Here is a 20,689-nt window from a genome sequence, read left to right as displayed (position 1 = left end):
CATTAGTTATGTGATCTACCCATATAATCTTCAGCATTCTTCTGTAGCACCACATTTCGAAAGCTTCTATTCTCTTCTTGTCCAAACTATTTACCGTCCATATTTCACTTCCATACATGGCTACACTCCATGCAAATACTTTCAGAAATGACTTCCTGACACTTAAATCTATACTCGATGTTAACAAATTTCTCTTCTTCAGAAACGCTTTCCTTGCCATTGCCAGTCTACATTTTATATCCTCTCTACTTCGACCATCATCAGTTATTTTGCTCCCCAAATAGCAAAACTCCTTTACTACTTTAAGTGTCTCATTTCCTAATCTAATTCCCTCAGCATCACCCAACTTAATTCGACTACATTCCATTATCCTCGTTTTGCTTTTGTTGATGTTCATCTTATATCCTCCTTTCAAGACACTGTCCATTCCGTTCAACTGCTCTTCCAAGTCCTTTGCTGTCTCTGACAGAATTACAATGTCATCAGCGAACCTCAAAGTTTTTATTTCTTCTCCCTGGATTTTAATACCTACTCCAAATTTTTCTTTTGTTTCCTTCACTGCTTGCTCAATATACAGATTGAATAACATCGAGGAGAGGCTACAACCCTGTCTCACTCCCTTCCCAACCACTGCTTCCCTTTCATGTCCCTCGACTCTTATAACTGCCATCTGGTTTCTGTACAAATTGTAAACAGGCTTTTGCTGCCTGTATTTTACCCCTGCCACCTTTAGAATTTGAAAGAGAGTATTCCAGTCAACATTGTCAAAAACTTTCTCTAAGTCTATAAATGCTAGAAACGTAGGTTTGCCTTTCCTTAATCTTTCTTCTAAGATAAGTCGTAAGGTCAGTATTGCCTCATGTGTTCCAGTATTTCTACGGAATCCAAACTGTTCTTTCCCGAGGTCGGCTTCTGCTAGTTTTTCCATTCGTCTGTAAAGAATTCGTGTTAGTATTTTGCAGCTGTGGCTTATTAAACTGATTGTTCGGTAATTCTCACATCTGTCAACACCTACTTTCTTTGGGATTGGAATTATTATATTCTTCTTGAAGTCTGAGGGTATTTCGACTGTTTCATACATCTTGCTCACCAGATGGTAGAGTTTTGTCAGGACTGGCTCTCCCTAGGCCGTCAGTAGTTCCAATGGAAAGTTGTCTACTCCGGGGGCCTTGTTCTGACTCAGGTCTTTCAGTGCTCTTTCAAACTCTTCACGCAGTATCGTATCTCCCATTTCATCCTCTTCCATTTCCATAATATTGTCCTCAAGTACATCGCCCTTGTATAGACCCTCTATATACTCCTTCCACCTTTCTGCTTTCCCTTCTTTGCTTAGAACTGGGTTTCCATCTGAGCTCTTGATGTTCATACAGGTGGTTCTCTTATCTCCAAAGGTCTCTTTAATTTTCCTGTAGGCAGTATCTATCTTACCCCTAGTGAGACAAGCCTCTACATCCTTACACTTGTCCTCTAGCCATACCCGCTTAGCCATTTTGCACTTCCTGTCGATCTCATTTTTGAGACGTTTGTATTCCTTTTTGCCTGCTTCATTTACTGCATTTTTATATTTTCTCCTTTCATCAATTAAATTCAATATTTCTTCTGTTACCCAAGGATTTCTACTAGCCCTTGTCTTTTTATCTACTTGATCCTCTGCTGCCTTCACTACTTCATCCGTCAAAGCTACCCATTCTTCTTCTACTGTATTTCTTTCCCCCATTCCTGTCAATTGTTCCCTTATGCTCTCCCTGAAACTCTGTACAACCTCTGGTTCTTTCAGTTTATCCAGGTCCCATCTCCTTAAATTCCCACCTTTTTGCAGTTTCTTCAGTTTTAATCTACAGGTCATAACCAATAGATTGTGGTCAGAGTCCACATCTGCCCCTGGGAATGTCTTACAATTTAAAACCTGGTTCCTAAATCTCTGTCTTACCATTATATAATCTATCTGATACCTTTTAGTATCTCCAGGGTTTTTCCATGTATACAACCTTCTATCATGATTCTTAAACCAAGTGTTAGCTATGATTAAGTTGTGCTTTGTGCAAAATTCTACCAGGCGGCTTCCTCTTTCATTTCTTAGCCCCAATCCATATTCACCTACTGTGTTTCCTTCTCTCCCTTTTCCTACACTCGAATTCCAGTCACCCATGACTATTAAATTTTCGTCTCTCTTCACTATCTGAATAATTTCTTTTATTTCATCATACATTTCTTCAATTTCTTCGTCATCTGCAGAGCTAGTTGGCATATAAACTTGTACTACTGTAGTAGGTGTGGGCTTCGTATCTATCTTGGCCACAATAATGCGTTCACTAAGCTGTTTGTAGTAGCTTACCCGCATTACTATTTTCCTATTCATTATTAAACCTACTCCTGCATTACCCCTATTTGACTTTGTGTTTATAACCCTGTAGTCACCTGACCAGAAGTCCTGTTCCTCCTGCCACCGAACTTCACTAATTCCCACTATATCTAACTTTAACCTATCCACTTCACTTTTCAAATTTTCTAACCTACCTGCCCTATTAAGGGACCTGACATTCCACGCTCCGATCCGTAGAACGCCAGTTTTCTTTCTCCTGATAACGACATCCTCTTGAGTAGTCCCCGCCCGGAGATCCGAATGGGGGACTATTTTACCTCCGGAAGATTTTACCCAAGAGGACGCCATCATCATTTAATCATACAGTAAAGCTGCATGCCCTCGGGAAAAATTACGGCCGTAGTTTCCCCTTGCTTTCAGCCGTTCGCAGTACCAGCACAGCAAGGCCGTTTTGGTTATTGTTACAAGGCCAGATCAGTCAATCATCCAGACTGTTGCCCTTGCAACTACTGAAAAGGCTGCTGCCCCTCTTCAGGAACCACACGTTTGTCTGGCCTCTCAACAGATACCCCACTCCGTTGTGGTTGTACCTATGGTATGGCTATCTGTATCGCAGAGGCACTCAAGCCTCCCCACCAACGGCAAGGACCATAGTTCATTGGGGACGGGGTGGGGGGTTGCAAGTAATTACACACAAAATCAGAAAATCAGTAGGTACATCAGTTCCTACAATGTAAGTTAGTAGCACCTGTTGTCAGGCTGTATTACCATTTTGACAATTATTAAGGCTACCGTGAACTGTTACAGCGTAAAAGTTTAGTTTGGAAAAGCAATATAGCAATCTCCAACTTCAATGTGAAAGTGGAGTTAAATGTAACTTCTAAAATGTGGTTGGTTACAGGTATAGTTAGAAAGTGTGTTACTTATGAACTCAACAAACAAAGTAGATTGTATGAATTGTTAACCATTCAATGCGCTCACTTAAAATTGAAGAAATTTAAGATTTGTACAGAAAGAGATATGATTTTATTTTCAAAACAGGACTAGGTTTCATACAAAGCATGTTCTCTCCATTCACCATCCAATACCTGTGTATAATTTCCACAGAGAAAATTAAGTATAAAAAATACAGTAGGATGAAGGTAACAGTACATCCCACAATGTGGTTGGCATGTATCTATTATGATTTCTTAGAACTGAACAATAGTACATGTGTCTGCAGCTCGTGGTCTCGCGGACGTGTTCTCGCTTAGGTCTGGAATTTGTACAAGCACTGATAACTGTGCAGTTGAGTGCCCCACAAACCAAACATCATCATCATCAATAGTACATGTACGCTAGACAAAGAAATAGTAAGCTCAACTCTAATTTACTGAGGGGAGTGAATTGTCTGGTTAAATCTGTCAAATGGGAAGATGTATAGGACAGGTTTGTATCTAAGTCCTTTTCAACAATATGAGCCATGAGTGAAGGCACAGAGGCAGAATGAGGATGGATGAGGATATGGTGTACATCAGGTGAGTGGCAGAAAACCACTGCAGGAAGACTGTGAACGATAGTGCAGAGAATATTCCAGAATTCGAGTCAAGAACAGCTGCCAACATGAGTAACTTAGAAGTAGATATCCTTGGAGAAGTGAAGTGACTTAAGTCATTTAATAAAAGGTTCAGAGTATGCCAATGCAATAGCTCCATACTTTACAATCATATACAACCAATCATTTGGTGAAAGATCCATGCCAAAGACTGGAAAGTTGCACAGTTTACACCAATATACAAGAAAGGTACTAAATTATGGGCCCATATCATTAATGTTTATAGATTTCCAAAAGGATTTTGACTGTACCTCACAAGTGGCTTGTAGTCAAACTACGTGTTTACGGTATATCTTCTCAGTTACATGACTGGCTTCCCATCTGCTGTCAGAGAGGTCACAGTTTGTAGTAACTGAGTGAAAGTCATTGAGTAAAACAGAAGTGATTTTTGGCATTCCCCAAGGTAGTGTTATAGGCCCTTTGCTGTTTCTTATCCATATAAATGATTTGGGAGACAATCTGAGCAGCTGTCTCGGGTTGTTTGCAGATCATGATATCGTTTAACACCCAGTAAAGTCATCAGAAGATCAAAACAAATTGCAAAATGATTTAGAAAAGATATCTGCATGGGGTGAAAATTGACAATTGACCCTAAATAATGAAAAGTGTGGTTCATCCACATGAGTGCCAAAAGAATCCATTAAACTTCCGTTACATGATAAATCAGTCAAATCTTAGGGCTGTAAATTCAACTAAATACTTAGGAATTGCAATTAAGAACAACTTAATTTGGAAGGAACACATAGAGAATGTTGTGGGGAAGGCTAACCTAAGACTGCATTTTATTGGCAGGACACTTAGAAGATGCAACAGTTCTACTAAAGAGCCTGCCTGCACTTTCCTTATCCATCCTCTTTTGGAGCATTGCTGCACAGTGTGGGATCCTTAACAGATATGATTAACAGGGTACAGTGAAAAAGTTTGAAGAAGAGCAGCACATTTTGTATTATTGAGAAATAGGGGAGAAAGTGTCACTGACATGATAGTTTGGGGTGGACATCATTAAAAAAAGGCATTTTTCGTTGTGGCAGAATCTTCTCACAAGATTTCATTCAGCAACTTTCTCCCCCGAATGCACAAACATTTTGTTGATGCTTACCTACAAAGGGAGAAACAATCATCAAAATAAAATAAGGGAAATCAAAGCTCTTTTTTTTCCCAGTGCACTGTCAGAGATTGGAATAATTGAGAATTGTGAAGATGGTTCGATGACCCCTCTGCCAGGCACTGATTTGCAGAGTATCTATGTAGATGTAGATATTTCACATTTGAGGGCATGAGAGGTAGTCAAAATCTGGCACAGAATGAGATTGAGGTGCTCCAGTCGTGGGTGGCACTGAGTCACAGAGGGGTACCTACTGACTGTGGGTATGTGAAGGACGGTATCTGACTGGGGAGACAATGTACAGGAGATGTGTTTTTGGACAAGGTGGGAAGGGTAATTTCAGTTGCTCCCACTGCCTCTCAGCCCATCACGTTCCCTCACACTTGCCCTGCGATACCTTGCCCTGCCCATCACACACCCCTTCTGCACCCTCATTGCCTGTCCCAGTCAAGCTTCCTCCACACTATACTGGGGTCACACTGCCCAGAGATGAGAGCGCCCATGTAATGTATGGATGGGGGTTTCTTATCCCAGGAAGGACTTTGTCCTAAAGCTGACTAATAACAACAGTAGAAACAAATATCGAAAATTCAGGATGGAATGTAACAATATTGAAGAGGATGGTTGCTACTCACCGTATAACATAGACACTGACTCGCAAATAGGCACAACAAAAAGAGTATTGGAAAGTCAGCTTTCAGCCAATGAGGCCTTCGTCAAAAATAGACAACACATACACGCACACACTCAGCTCACACACACATGATTGCAGTCTCTGGTAGCTGAGGCTACAGGACTCCATCAGCTGTCTGATTCATCTCTTCAAAAAAATCAAACCAAGGAATATCCAGAATGGAATATAACAATGTTATGAAGAGGATAGTTGCTAGTCACCATATAGCAAAGCCGCTGAGTCATAGATAGGCACATTATTATTATAATATTAGCAGCCAACAGTCTACTTTTAAATGTGCCTGTCAGCTGTCCAGTACCACCTGCACACAGTGATTTCCAAATCTATCCTAATTCACACTGTCATTGTTATTCCATCCTGCATTTTCAAGTGTAATGTAAATATTCAATAAATTTTTGTTTATTATAAGAAGGTGTCACAGGTGTGGTGAAACGTCACCAAACCGGCAGCTGTGTCCATGCAGATTAGCCTTGAGAAGACTCACAAACCCCGGGCATAGAGTACCAGTCACTGAAGAGATGCCAAAATGCTGAAAAAACTACTTCATCATCACCTTATGATGCGTATTAATTATGCACTAGATATTCAGTTGAGTTCTGTCTGCTGTAATATGCAGACCAGTAACAATTAATTCCACATAAAATAATTTTTCATTTAATAGATTTTAACTCTTATTATTAATTAAACATCTTCAGGATGATATGAAAAAGACATAGCAGAAGTTGCAGAACAATAAAAGTGGCTGTAAGTTAAACTGAATTGCTTCTCCAGCACAAGTCGCAACTTATGAGACAGGGTTAAACCCTTGGGAAACATTAGTGTGCGTGTTTGGGTATGAATGAAGTTGTGAGTGAGAGACTTTGGAAAGACAGTTGGCCCAGAAGTTAGTGAAATATCTGTGGTGTTATGCATTCCTTCACATTCCTTGGTTGGTTAAATGTTGAATGGATATCTTACATTAATCAATGGCAGAAATGGAAGAAATGATGGGTGAGGGAGAACTTGGTTCAAATGGCTCTGACACACACACAGACACACACACACACACACACACACACACACACACACACACACACACACACACACCAGGAAGGAGCACTGTGTGATTGTAAGAGTGAAATTATTAATATATTGCTGAAAAGATTAATTAATGAGTAAGAAACTGCAATAAATGTGTATCACAATGTCAAACTGTTTTTCAATATTCTACCTTCTTAATTGATTTTGGGTAATATAATGTAAAAGTCCTAACTTGACTCTTAACCCTTGAGCAGGTGTGCTATATTTTGTAACAAGAGCGAGCGCGCAGTGCACTTTGTACACACGTGTGCGTATGTTACCAAGTTAAACAATGTATGAACAAAATTACACTTTAATGTTATTTTAATTAAACAATGATACAATAAACTAATATTATATGACCTAAATCACTGTTTCCTGAAACCATAGAAAATCTTTCATCGTATAATTCTGTTGCCATACACAAGTGTTACTCCACACTATTGACCCACTTGAAGCAGTAAACAGCACAGTTGCATCAGATCCCTGACAACTGCTTATTTCGTTACTAATTATCTTGTAGATAACTGCCTCATTTTGGGACTGTGGTGTTAACTCAGAATCTGGATCGTTTCCTTGCAATGATCATAGATTTTTTCTCACCTAGCTCGCTATTTTTTTTGTATCACTGCTGCTCACTTGGACAACAGAACTTATTACTATGTCAGCTGAACCAATAACGAAGGAATAGTTATGAGCTCACAATTGTAAAACAACAATGGGATAGTACGAACCACTGCTGCACTTTATACACAGGGGCGCCTGCGTGAGGGTTAAAATCCAATATTAAATGTTCTACAACATGTTTTCCTTGCCATAATCACAATGATGGTAAATTTAATAGTTTAAGTCCATTTCACTTAGATAAAAGATTTTTGCTGATTCCATGAGTCTCTAATGGAACAGTTCTTTAACTTTACCACCTCTTTTATGTCATACATGCCCCATAACTAGGTTTGTTCACTCTGAGTTTTCACCACCACTTTATCCATCCATTTATGAATTTTCTTTCACCCTGAGAACTGCTTTTGCATGCAACATTATTAAGTTGGCTGTAAACAGTACTTGAGTCAGTCACTACTGTGGAAAGGGCACAATAGTGATTCAGGGTCATTGTATGCACAGTGATTGGAGGGATTGTTGTTACATTTATCTCACCTGTCGTCTGTGTCCACCAGACGATCGTAGAAGACTCGATATGTTTCGTGTATCCATAAACGCATGAGCTTATCAGATTCTGACATGTTACTGCTTGGAACTAAAAGGACACCTCTTATTACTCGTGAAAAATCTCGCAAATTAAATGTGTAGTGAGATTTTGTAGGAGTTGGAAGAAAATTTGTTGTTGCTTCATGGTAAACTTCAATTGTAGCATCCACAAGACTCTGTAATAAAAAGTTTTAAATAAGACATATAAAAACACTACCACATGCACTATACTCGTCAAGAAACTACAATAACCATATCATACATCTATAAATTCTTTGACTTCAGATACTTCATTAACTAAACAAATGTCTGACAAGAAAGATGAATAAGGAAGGACCAGCAAAAGAAAATAAGTAAATTTGATCTGGAAATACAAAATCATTTTTCAGTTTTTTATACTACAACATATAATACATACTCTACACAGAAAGTGAAGTGCAAAGCAGAGGATACCACATGTTAGGGCTCCTTCTGCATGCACTGTCAATAGTCTACTCTTGTCTTCTCCAGCCCTATGGCAGCAATGTATAGGGGCCTTAAGAAACCTCTACATTTTTCACTTAAGAATAGTTCCTGAAAATTTATGAATGAGCTTTCATAAGATAATTGGTGTCTACTTTCAAGAGTCTGGATATTCAGGATTTTTGGCATTTCTGTGAGTTAAACAAACCTGTTATCATTTGTGCCACTCTTCTCTGTATACATTCAATATTCTCTGTTACACCTACTTAATATGTGTCCCACACATACAAGCAATATTCTAGGATGAGTTGCAAGAGTGATTTGAAAAGCAATACCCTTGGTAGACTGACTGCATTTTCCTAGGGTCCTACCAATGAAATGAAATCTGTTACCAGCTTAACCTAAGAGTTAGGTTTTATGTGACTGATGTTTAGGAAATCTGTATTTGTTGGCATTCTACTTGAGGTACCTCATTACCGTTGAGCTCAAAATACGTTCTAAGATTCTGTGATATGTAAGGTCACAGATATTGGATGGAATTTTTGTGGATCACTTCTGTTACCCTTTGTGTACAAACATTAAGTGTGACCTGTACTTTCCTCCAACCAGTAACCATGATTTTTTGTTACAGGGACCTATGGTAGATGCTGGTAAAAGGAGAGCTGATTCAACCATGAATTCAAGAATGTAGGAAAAGAAGATTGCTTCTTAATGTAAAAAAGACAAGTCAAGCTGAAGACTGGCACAATTAAAAGACACTGACATATAGCTTTGGCCACAGCCTTCATCAATAAAGACACAAACACACACACACACACACATGTGCACAAATGTTTTTGACGACACGAGAAGCGGTGCGAAACTGGATTGCATTCAAAATTCACACCTCCCTTTCATTAGTTGACTTACTTGAGGCGTCTAGCTCATTCTCTTCTCATGATAATCAGCTAGCTCGATCTTCCAAAACTTCTTCTCTGAAGACTCTTGCTGGTTATAGGAACTTAAAAGACACTAGTTTTGAAATAATTGGTTACTCGCCGCATACCTTCAGTTCAATCACAATATATTTTCAACTATCACAAAAAACAACTTTGCCATTTCTCGTATTAACATTTAAACTTGTGCAAGTCAACTTAGTCATCAAATATTAGAATTCATTAAACACAGTTCAGTGTCCAAATCATTTTTGAACATGACGTACATCTTGCTTCATTCAGAGTTAAGACATGAAGTAAGTAGAAGTCTATGGTCAACTGTTTGTTTGTCTTTTTTACAATAATCACAGTACCAAAAGCTATATCTTGCCTCCTAGACAGCTGAAAGCATTTCATTCACCATCTTTGGCGTATGTTTCCTTAGAAGTTTCTTTACAATGACTGTGTACCATGGTAGGTTCCTTTCATCATGACCTCATAATGGCCCATCACATGGTTCACTGTTATTTTAACCTTCTGTCACAGTTCAACTGCATGCTCTTGCCCAGAGATAAATTTTTCGAATTCTGTCACTATATCTGAAGATGTAAATCTTCCTATTTGTTTTAGCTGTCCTACACAATTTAGACACCATTGTTGCTACAATGGCCTCATGGTCACTTCATAAGGTAATAAAATTGTTGGCACAAGCATTCTACACCCCCCCCTTCCCCCCCCCCCTTCCCCCCCCCCCCCCCCCCCCAATGTTTTCCTTTTTAGCAATGGAGAATGTTATCACAAAAATAATAGGGCTTATTAATGAGTTCTGTTGAGCAAAATCTAACATAGATGGAAAATGTATATTATGTATCAGCAAAAAATAACCACATTGCATTTAACACCATAGCAAAGGATGGGGGAGAAAGGGAAACAGATTTTTTTCCCTCCACTTTTATAAGAATGACCACTGCACCTGGAATTTGAGGAAAAACTCTCAAGAAAGAGAACTATTATATCTAGCGATCCAACAGAAGACAAAAGGAAAAAGGAAGTTAACTGAAAAGAAACAAGGAATTAAAAAAAAAGCAATTTTCTGGAAATAATAGCCTACAATCGAAATAGCCAACAGGTAAACAACTAGAGGCCACGTGTTTAGGGCGAGACAAATTTTTTCAGCAGCAGAACGTGCCAATAACTACCTCTCATCCGTTTCCACATTGCGATCAGCAGCCATCGCTGAGCGACACTAATCACTGATGTTGCAGCTGGCACCTACTATCATGATGATTGCAAGGCAATTCCAAGGATGAAGAAGTGTAAACTAAATGACCAGTGAATGAGTTTGAGAAACTTTACCAGTCAAAGAATAGCAAGAAGAGACAAAATGAACCATTTCTTTGTCAAAAAATTTCATAGCTAAGAGTAACAATAAATATGGTGAGTAAAGACACAGATAAAATGAAAATAATGTTAGTACATTTAAACAAGGAATTATGCCTTCAGAAGATTTGAAGAATGAATTATGCCTGCAGGTAGCAAATCAAAATAAAGAGTTTAATCTCACAATGGACAATTTAAATAAAGAACTAACCAACCAAGACAAAAAAAATCAGAGAACTAGTCACCTGCCTCTGAGGTTTCTAACCAGCATAATAAAACTCACGGGTAGTCAACAAACTACTGGAAGAGCATATTGCAGAGTTGAAAACAGAAAAAAACCATAGTTGAAACCAGACATTAATATAATTCATGATAAATTAAACAATTTAGAACTAATATCATAAGAAAATTATAAGAAATAACAAATGTTTGAAACAAGAGTTTAACAAGAATACGGAAGTACCACAAACTGATGAGATGGAAATTGTGTAGGATGTGTCATCTGATGCAAATAGCCAAAGAAAACTACTGGAAGAGTGTTTCTCAGATGTAGCAACTGAGTTACAAAAACAAAGAGGAAATCAACATTTTAAAGAAACAGGTGAACGTAAGTCACTTCATTACCTAGTTGAAAAGACAAATTCCATCAAAATCCTGCTGGGGAAACGGAAACGGTGCATTCAGTACTTGTAAATTTTGGAACACAGATTAGAACATACAGAGAGTAGGTTAAAGGAAATTACTAAGCAGAAACCAGAGACAGCTAACCACACAGATGTTAAATGTACTGAAAGTACTTCTAGTAAAGATAGTGAGGATATAGATTGTGTGACCCGCACTAGCAATCTGAAGGAGAAATTTGAGGTACCAGTACCTAAAACAGAGGAGAATTAAAAGGAAGTACTGTGCTCTCAGCCAGACTTACAATATAAAATGTGAAACGATGATGGGAGGAATTTTGTCTATAAACTGTAAGTCATCTTTCCAACAATTTAGCATGTTTCAAGGCTAAAGGGAAAATATATCCCTCAGTCTTTATCTAATAGCAAAAAGCAAATAATGGAGACTCTTTAATGTGAAAGAATTCCAGAACTGGAAAGATTTTGAGAATAATTTTAAAGAGAAATTTTAGATTGAAGGATAACTGCAGAAACTAACCCCACAATTACTGGACACGACACCATAAAGCCATAAAGGTGGTGGGTTCTGATTATATTTTGAATGGACCTTAAAAGGGTGAAGTTCTTAGATGGACCACAAAGTGGGAGTCATGAAAGGAGAGTATTAATCAGTAGTTTGTTCATGTATGTATAAGAGAAAATTATTAAAAAGTACTGATCAAGGGCCACTCCAATTTTCAGTTACTTGGAAAAATTGGATATCCTTACTAAAGCTCATGAAGAAGAGAAGCATGGAAAGAAAAGCCAGTATTCACAAGGGGAGATTACCACCACAAGGGACAGAATTTAAGCAACACAGTTTGGTAATGTGAAGAGAAAGGATACTGAGGGGTCATATGGTGGGAATACTATAGCAAAGCAAGAAAAATTACTGGGAGCAGATCTTTATGAATAGTAAATATGCACAAACAGAACTGTTGAAGATGAGGCTCCAGAGGTTGATCCAAGGGACACCACAAGGTAAAAAGAGATCAAGTAGTATATTGGGGAAATGGAAACAGCACCATGTGCCACAAAGAGCCACCAATCACAGAGCATCAAGATTAAACTATTTTTATATTGCTGTAAACTTTGTACTGGCTGTAGTCTTAGGTCACAGGGAAATGTTTTTATAACTGTTGTACATCATTTACTGCCAGTAGTTAAGAAAGTGAGGTTGTTATGCAGCCATGAGTTCTTGTAATACAAAATTTGTTCACCATATGAGAATATAACTTTGTGTTTCTCAAGTCTTTAACAAAATGGAAAATAAACAGCAAATTATTCTCTGGTTTTTCAAGAGTGATGAGAGAGTAGAGAAAGAGGCTCTGTACGCCAAATAATAATGAAACCAGGGAAGTGGTTCTGCTGTCACAACCAGTCACTGCTAATACTTAATAACTTGATCTATCATTACGTTTTTGCAAGTAGTATGTAAGTGACGCCTCCTTTTTATTATGCCAGCTCGCATATTTTTGGTTGTGTCAATTTTAGTAGGCTATCAGACTTCGATGTTATGACAGCGTGGAGGGAAAACCTGCTACCGAGGTACACAAGTTAGTTAAAGGAATTTTTTAAACGTATGACTGCTGACATGTGCTCTATCTACATCTCCTACTTTTCTTGTTATAAATCCCACCAAAATACTGTTATGAGTTTAAGTGAAGTTCACAATGACCTGATACACTATATGGTCAAAATAATCTGGACACCTTGCTGAAACTGACTGACAAGTTCGTGGTGCCCTCCATCGGTAATGCTGGAAATCAATTTGGTGTTGGTCCACCCTTAGCCTTGGTGATAGCTTCCACTCTCGCAGGCATATGTTCAATCAATCAGGTGCTGAAAGGTTTCTTGGGGAATGGCAGCCCATTCTTCATGGAGTGCTGCACTGAGGAGAGGTATCGATATCAGTCGGTGAGTCTTGGCATGAAATCAGTGTTCCGAAACATCCAAAGGTGTTCTATAGCATTCAGGTCAGGACTCTGTGCAGCCCAGCCCATTAAAGGGATGTTATTGTCGTGTAATCACTCCGCCACAGGCTGTGCATTATTAACAGGTGCTCAATCATGTTGAAAGATGCAATCGCCCTCCCCGAATTGCTCTTCCACAGTGGGAAGCAAGAAGGTGCTCAAAACATCAACGTAGGCCTGTGCTGGGATAGTACCACACAAAATAACAAGGAGTGTTAGCCCTCTACATGGAAAACACAACCACACCATAACACCACCACCTCCGAATTTTACTGTTGGCACTACACACACTGGCAGATGACATTCACTGGGCATTCGCCATACCCATCAGATCGCCATATTGTGTACCATGATTTGTTACTCCACACAACATTTTTCCACAGTTGAATCGTCCAGTGTTTACACTCCTTACACCAAGCAAGGTGTCATTTGGCATTTACCAGCGTAATGTGTGGCTTATGAGCAACTGCTTGACCATGAAATACAAGTTTTCCCACCTCCCATCTAACTGTCATAGTATTTGCAGTGGAGCTTGATGCAGTTTGGAATTCCTGTGTGATGATCTGGATAAATGTCTGCCTATTACACATTACGACCCTCTTCAACTGTCAGCAGTCTCTGTCAATCAACAGACGAGGTCGGCCTGTACGCTTTTGTGCTGTATGTGTCCCTTCACGTTTCCACTTCACTACCACATCAGAAACAGTGGACCTAGGGATGTTTACAAGTGTGGAAATCTCATGTACAGACGTATGACACAAGCGACACCCAATCACCTGACCACTTTTGAAGTCCGTGAGCTCTGCGGAGCACCCCATTCTGCTCTCTCACGATGTCTAATGACTACTGAGGTCGCTGATATGGAGTACCTGGTAGTAGGTGCCAGCACAATGCACCTAGTATGAAAAACGTATGTTTTTGGAGGTGTCCTAATACTTTTGATCACATAGTGTAGCACTCAACTTATTATACTTTGAAAACAAAAATCATTATTCCTATGAGCCTAATCACACATGCTCTTCGTCCACATTCATTCACTTGAAATTTCTCAAATGTCTTATTCGATACAAACAGTTTTGGAGTAGTATAAGATACAGCTCATGTGTTAAGGAGAATGACATTAATGTAATGAATACTGATTAATTAAATACCAAATTTGTGAAATGTGTTGTGAAAAAATAAGAATTTTAACTGTAATGTAAATAAAGGAAAAGGAGGAGTTGTTACCTACATTAATAAAGCACACAAGTTCAAAGACATTGAGGCAAGTAGATTTGTAATGATCACCACATAGATGTGTGTGCTCCTGAATTAATACTGAAAAATAGTCCACACTTGATTGTAACTGTTTATAGATCCCCAATAGCAAATTTTTAACAATTTGGATTCCTTACTATGCTATCTGTCAGACAAAAGTAAGTTGGTTTGTGGGGCGCTCAACTGCACGGTTATCAGCACCTGTACAAATTCCCAACCTTTTCTCAGTCCAATCTCACCACTTTCATGGATGATGATGAAATGAGGATGACAACACAAACACCCAGTCATCTCAATGCATGTGAAAATCCCTGACCCCACTGGGAATCGAACCCGGGACCCCGTGCTCGGGAAGTGAGAACGCGACCGCGAGCTGCAGACTCTATCGCTGAGACACATCAATAAAGGCCCTAGGGCAGGAAAATGTTTGATGAATCTGTCATATCCACTACTAACATTTCATGATACACAGAAACAGTAAAAGATATGGGGAACAGTAAAAGTAATTGCAGAATAATCAGTGAAATCTGCAGTAGTGGAAGCAGTTGAAGAAAATGATGTTAACAATGACATTTGCATAGCATGGTGTGGACTGTGACAGAAAAGTGGACATCAGTCTAAAAGTTCTTGTGTGAATGCCATAAGTATTGATACCGGGAAGGTGCTTGATGTTCAAGTATTGTCAAAACATAGCCATGTAGGCACGAAAGTGGGTACCAATACTGAACAGAAAGAACTGCATGAACACAACTGTCAGAAAACTTATGAAGGATACAGTGGAGGAATGGAAAGTATTTCAGCCATGAAGAGCTTTCAGTGCTCTGAAGAACAACGTCTGGTTCGCTATGCTAAATTCATTAGTGATGGCGACTCCAGTTCATTCAAATCAATAATTGACAGCAGGCCCTATGATGACCTACCAGTGCAAAAGTTAGAATGTGTCTGTCATGTGCCAAAATGAATGAGTAACCAACTATGTAAAATTAGGCAGAACTTTTCTAGCAAAAAGTTTCAAGATTACAAGACATTAGTGGATGTTTGACTGAGAAAACAATTAACCATCTAAGTGAATGCTATGACCAAGCCATAAGAAAGAATAAAAACAACCTAGAAAAGCAATACAGGAAACACTTTTCCATACAACATCAAGTGATGAGATGCCACTACACAGCTTGTGTTCAACTGATTGGTGTAAATACTGCACAGCTGAGGCGGCAGGAAACGAATATACCCATAGAAATGCAACCCCTGAAGCTGTTGCAGAGTAACAAAGCCAGTATGTATAGGTCTAGCACATCCAAATCTTCTGAAGAAATGCCTCGCTGGAAACATTCAAAATGTAAATGACTCTCTCGACAACATTATATATACCAGGATGCCATAAAATGTATATTGTGGGCTTGAAAATGCTGAAGAATGCAGTCAGTGGTGCTGTGATCACCTTAAATTATGAAAATTCAGGCAGAAAAAAGGTTCTGAAGAAATCTTGAACTAAGTCTGGCCACAATACAGAAGCAATCATAAGAAAAATGAACAGACATAGTCTCCGAAGCAGAAATTATGATTAGAAAGACAACAGAAGGAGTGACAGAGAAAGAGACTGCATTTTGTTGATCCTAAAAAAAGATTACAACGCTGAAGATCTTTATGCTGCCTCTTCATTCAATAGTGAGTTGTCCTTTACTACAAATTTCAAGTGCAATTTTTGAAAAACTACTTTTTTTTTTTTTTTTTTTTTTTTTTTTTTAACAAATTTCTCCCATTACCTCAGAAACTACTTAAGCTATATCTTTTAAACTTGAACCTCTTACTGAACGTGATATTATATTTACGTAGGTCAACAGTGGCAGAGATAGCACTCATAGTTCCACGATTAAAAATAATTTAGAAAGTACATAATTTTTAAGACCTTAACTAAAATTTGTATCTCCATTCATAACAAAGAGTGACACTTGATAGCAGATCAGTGCATGCATATGATACAACACTATATGCTGGCAAAGTTTTGTCTTATCATCTCCAACAGTTCCTGAGAAAAAGGTATACAACTACATTAAATTTAACATAATCAGGATAGGGACCGATACTCCCCTTCACATCATAACATGACCATCCTGAAAAACACTGATCGTCAACTTATCTGGTGGCAATAGGGTCTTTTGGTGGTGATGAATATGTCTTTCCTCAGCTTGCTCTCCTCCTTTGCCTCAAGGTCAAAGTGAAGTGTGCTCCAATTGCCCTCAGTGCCTGACACAGTAACAGCAGTTCGGCAAGCAATTTACACTGTCGCCTAGATTGTGATATGACAGGGCCTTCAATTCTCTTGCTACTCCTGGTTCTTCACAAAGAGGCAGTCTACTACTTCATTCTTGCCATTCAAACTCCATCTGATCACAATGGAAGCATTTGGCCACCTGACCATCACCTCATACGACAGCCTTCTCATCCCATCCATAAGAACCTCCTGATCTGGGGTTCTCGGTAACTTTTCCATCTCCATCCCTTTTCATAAATCTCATCAATTCTATTCCTTCACATCTATTCCTTCGCCTTAAACCCTTGCCAGAAGAAGGAGCCAACGGCTCTGAGACCTTGCAAACTCTAAAACCTTTGCATGTGTGTTCACCTGCCACCACTTAGTGAGTAGATTTCTTTGTCTACTGAATTACATTATATTTTCAAAATTTGATTATTTCTATTAAAAAATTAATTTCATAACTTTATTTTTTTGAAATAATAATTAAAACTTAAAGAGCTTGTTTTCGAAATTTGATTGTATTCATTAAGAAACTGATTAAGTAACTTCAAAAAAATGGAAACTACAAGTCGGAATACCAACAATGTAAGTAAAAGATTGTTATGTACTGTAAAGTTGCAGACAGGCACAACAAAAACACCTGTACACATTAGATTTTGGCTACAGCCATCATCGGAAAACGAAATGTACACACATTCATTCACATAAGAAAGACACCTCACACATACATGACTACCATCTCCAGCAGCTCGGACTGGAAAGCAACTGTCAGGTACAATGGGAGCAGCAATATAGGGGGGAGTGGGGAAAGGAATGGATAGCAGTGTACAGGTGGGGGCAGAGAGGAGTGCTGTCTGGCAGGCTGTGCAGGAAGTAGACTGCTAATAGGTGCAGCATTCGGAGACTGTGGGCCTGAGAGGTAGGGGGGAACAGGGAGCAAAAAAGGAGAGGAGTGGGGAAAGATGGCCAGGAGTGTTGGCATAGGGCAATACACAAAGATGGTGCGAGACAAGAAGAGGGAGGAGGTGATGGGACAGACAGAGTGGAAAACTGTCGGTTGGGGGAAACGGGGACAGTATGTTATGACCAGGATAATTTCAGGAGCAGAGAATGTGTAGTAAGGATAACTCCCACCTGTGCAGTTCAGAAAATCTCATCGTGGAAGGAAGGATCCAGATGGCTCAAGTACTCAAGCAGCCATTGAAATTGAGCATGTTATGCTCAGCTCCATGTTGCACCAGCTGCATGTTGTGCCGCAGGATGGTCTATTTTGATCATGGCCATAGTTTGACGGCGGCCATTATCCTGATGAACAGCTCGTTAGTAGTCATTAAAATAGAAAAAGCTGTGCAATGACTGCAGCAAAGCTGGTAAATGACATGGCTCATTTCACAGGTGGCCCAACCTATGATGGGGTAGGATAAACCTGTCTGTTGTTGTCTTCAGTCCAGAGACTGGTTTGATGCAGCTCTCCATGCTACTATATACTCTGCAAGCCCCTTCATTTCCAAGTAACTACTGCACCCACATCCTTCTGAATCTGCTTAGTTTTTTCATCTTTTGATCTCCCTCTACAATTTTTACCCTCCACACTGCCCTCCAATACTAAATTGGTGATCCTTGATGCCTCAGAACACGTCCTACCAACTGATCCCTTCTTCTAGACAAGTTGTGCCACAAATTCCTCTTCTCCTCAATTCTATTCAGTACCTTCTCATTAGTTATATGACCTACCATCTAATCTTCAACATTCCTCTGTAGTACCACATTTAAAAAGCTTCTATTCTCTTCTTGTCTAAACTATTTATCATGCACGTTTCACATCCGTACATGGCTACACTACACAAAAATACTTTGAGAAAAGACTTCCTGACACTTTGACATGTCTCCTGTACCATAATCACATGATTTGTAAGTGTATGTTATGAAACTAATAAATCACAATTCACAACATACTTGATGTTAACAAAGTTCTCTTCTTCTGAAATGCTTTTCTTGCCATTGCCAGTCTACATTTTATATCATCCTTACTTCAACCATGATCAGTTATTTTGCTCCCTAAATATCAAAACTCATCTACTACTTTAAGTGTCTCATTTCCTAATCTAATTCACTCAGCGTCACCTGATTTAGTTAGACTACATTCCATTATCCTCGTTTTGCTTTTGTTGATGTTCACCTTATAGTCAATGTTGCTTCACATCCTGGGTGTAAACCTGAAATTTACTCCACACATGACCCCTGGGTGGTGCTAAGAAGGCAACATAACTGGCAGCCAGACAATCTTTCTAGATCTCCTGGCTATTTGAGAAGTAAGGAAATGACTCATAATCACATCGAAAGCCCTTCTCAGGGCCAAGCATCTAGGAAACTTGGAACAAGTATTAAAATATGCCAATAGAACATTAAGGGCATTAGTAAAACCAAATGCCAAATTCTTCAACAGTTATTGACTAAGCACAACATTGACATGGTTGCCCTGCAGCAAACATACACAGATAATGAAGATCAACTATGTTCCAGAGGAAAAATATCAGGATACGATATCATTGGTGCAACATAGCACCATGTGTATGTTGGACTTTAACAGCCACCACATGGAATGGCGATACAGAACAACTGATACCAATGGTGATGCCTTAGCAAACTGGGGAGAAGAAAACAACATCCACCTCATTTTTGATGCTACAAATCAGCAGCTTAGAAATGAGAGTATGACCCAAACTTATGCTTTGTCACAGCTGATGAAAATCACCAGCTGGTCAACACAAGCTGAAATGTTTTGCCAGATTTTCCTCACAGTCAACACTGTCAATTCCTAGTAAATATCAGCACAAGTATTCCATTGATAGCCTCAACTCCTCGACCCAGATGGAATCTACAAGAAGTAGATTGGAGAGCTTACTCTGAAGACCTCGATAAATGCCTGGGATAGATCCCTCCATCTGCTGATAGCTATAAATGGTTAATGGGAGCAGTCATCAGCGCAGCAATAAAGCACATACCTAGAGGATACTGCAAAGAATGCATTCCAGGCTGGGACGAGAAACATGAGGAACTGTATAATGACTACCAAAGCAGCGGTGACAGAGAAATAGGAGATGGACTCAAACACAGCCTTGATACTGCATGAAAACAGAATAGACGGAAACTGCTCAGGCTATGGACTTTAAATTATCCAGCAGAAAAGCATGGTCCCTGCTTCAAAAACTGGGAGGAGCCAGCCGTATCACTCGAGAAGAAAAAAAAAACATCTAAAAGGGTAAACCACCAATAGACCACAATATGCATTAAACATGAACTGAGAAAGCTAAAAGCAACAGCCAGTGTTGACACTAAATATTCATGCGACATCATCACCAAAGAGATCTTGTCAGCAATGAAGGACACTAAACCAGGTAAAAGCCCCGGGCTTAGATGACATCCTCCCAGAGTTTCTTATCAAGTTTAGCAAATATACAGAAATAAGGTTAGCAAAGTTCTTCACATCACCACTGAAGGCAGGAAACATACCCCAAGAACTTAAACGTGCCAAGATAATTGCCCTCCTAAAGCCAGGTAAACCAGGAAATCTTCCGCAAGACTACCAGCCCATAGCACAGCTTAGCATGGTGTACAAACTTCTGGAACGAGTACTACTTAACAGGATCAGTCAGACAAAACTCACAGCCATCCCAATAGAACAAGCCGGCTTTTGTCCCAACCGAAGCTGTGCAGATCAAGTCCTGGCCCTTGAACACTTATTGAAGTGGGATTCCAAAAGAAATTAAAAACATCTGTGGTCTTCATTGACTTGTCAGCAG

The 20,689-nt window shown here is 39.2% G+C and overlaps 1 protein-coding gene across 1 annotated transcript in view; it reads right to left on the bottom strand.

The window, feature by feature from the left end:
* Positions 1-20,689, bottom strand: part of LOC124776158 (dynein axonemal heavy chain 3) — a 1,197,897-nt gene that overhangs the window by 592,054 nt on the left and 585,154 nt on the right. Inside the window, exon 36 of the mRNA XM_047250998.1 lies at positions 7,934-8,160. Within this exon, the coding sequence (XP_047106954.1) occupies positions 7,934-8,160 (227 nt within the window). The remainder of the gene's footprint in view (positions 1-7,933; positions 8,161-20,689) is intronic.

This window comes from Schistocerca piceifrons, chromosome 2 (genome assembly GCF_021461385.2).
Source record: "Schistocerca piceifrons isolate TAMUIC-IGC-003096 chromosome 2, iqSchPice1.1, whole genome shotgun sequence".
Lineage (NCBI taxonomy): Eukaryota > Metazoa > Arthropoda > Insecta > Orthoptera > Acrididae > Schistocerca > Schistocerca piceifrons.
Note: the sequence above shows the minus strand (reverse complement) of the source record. Positions and strands in the feature narration are given on the sequence as shown.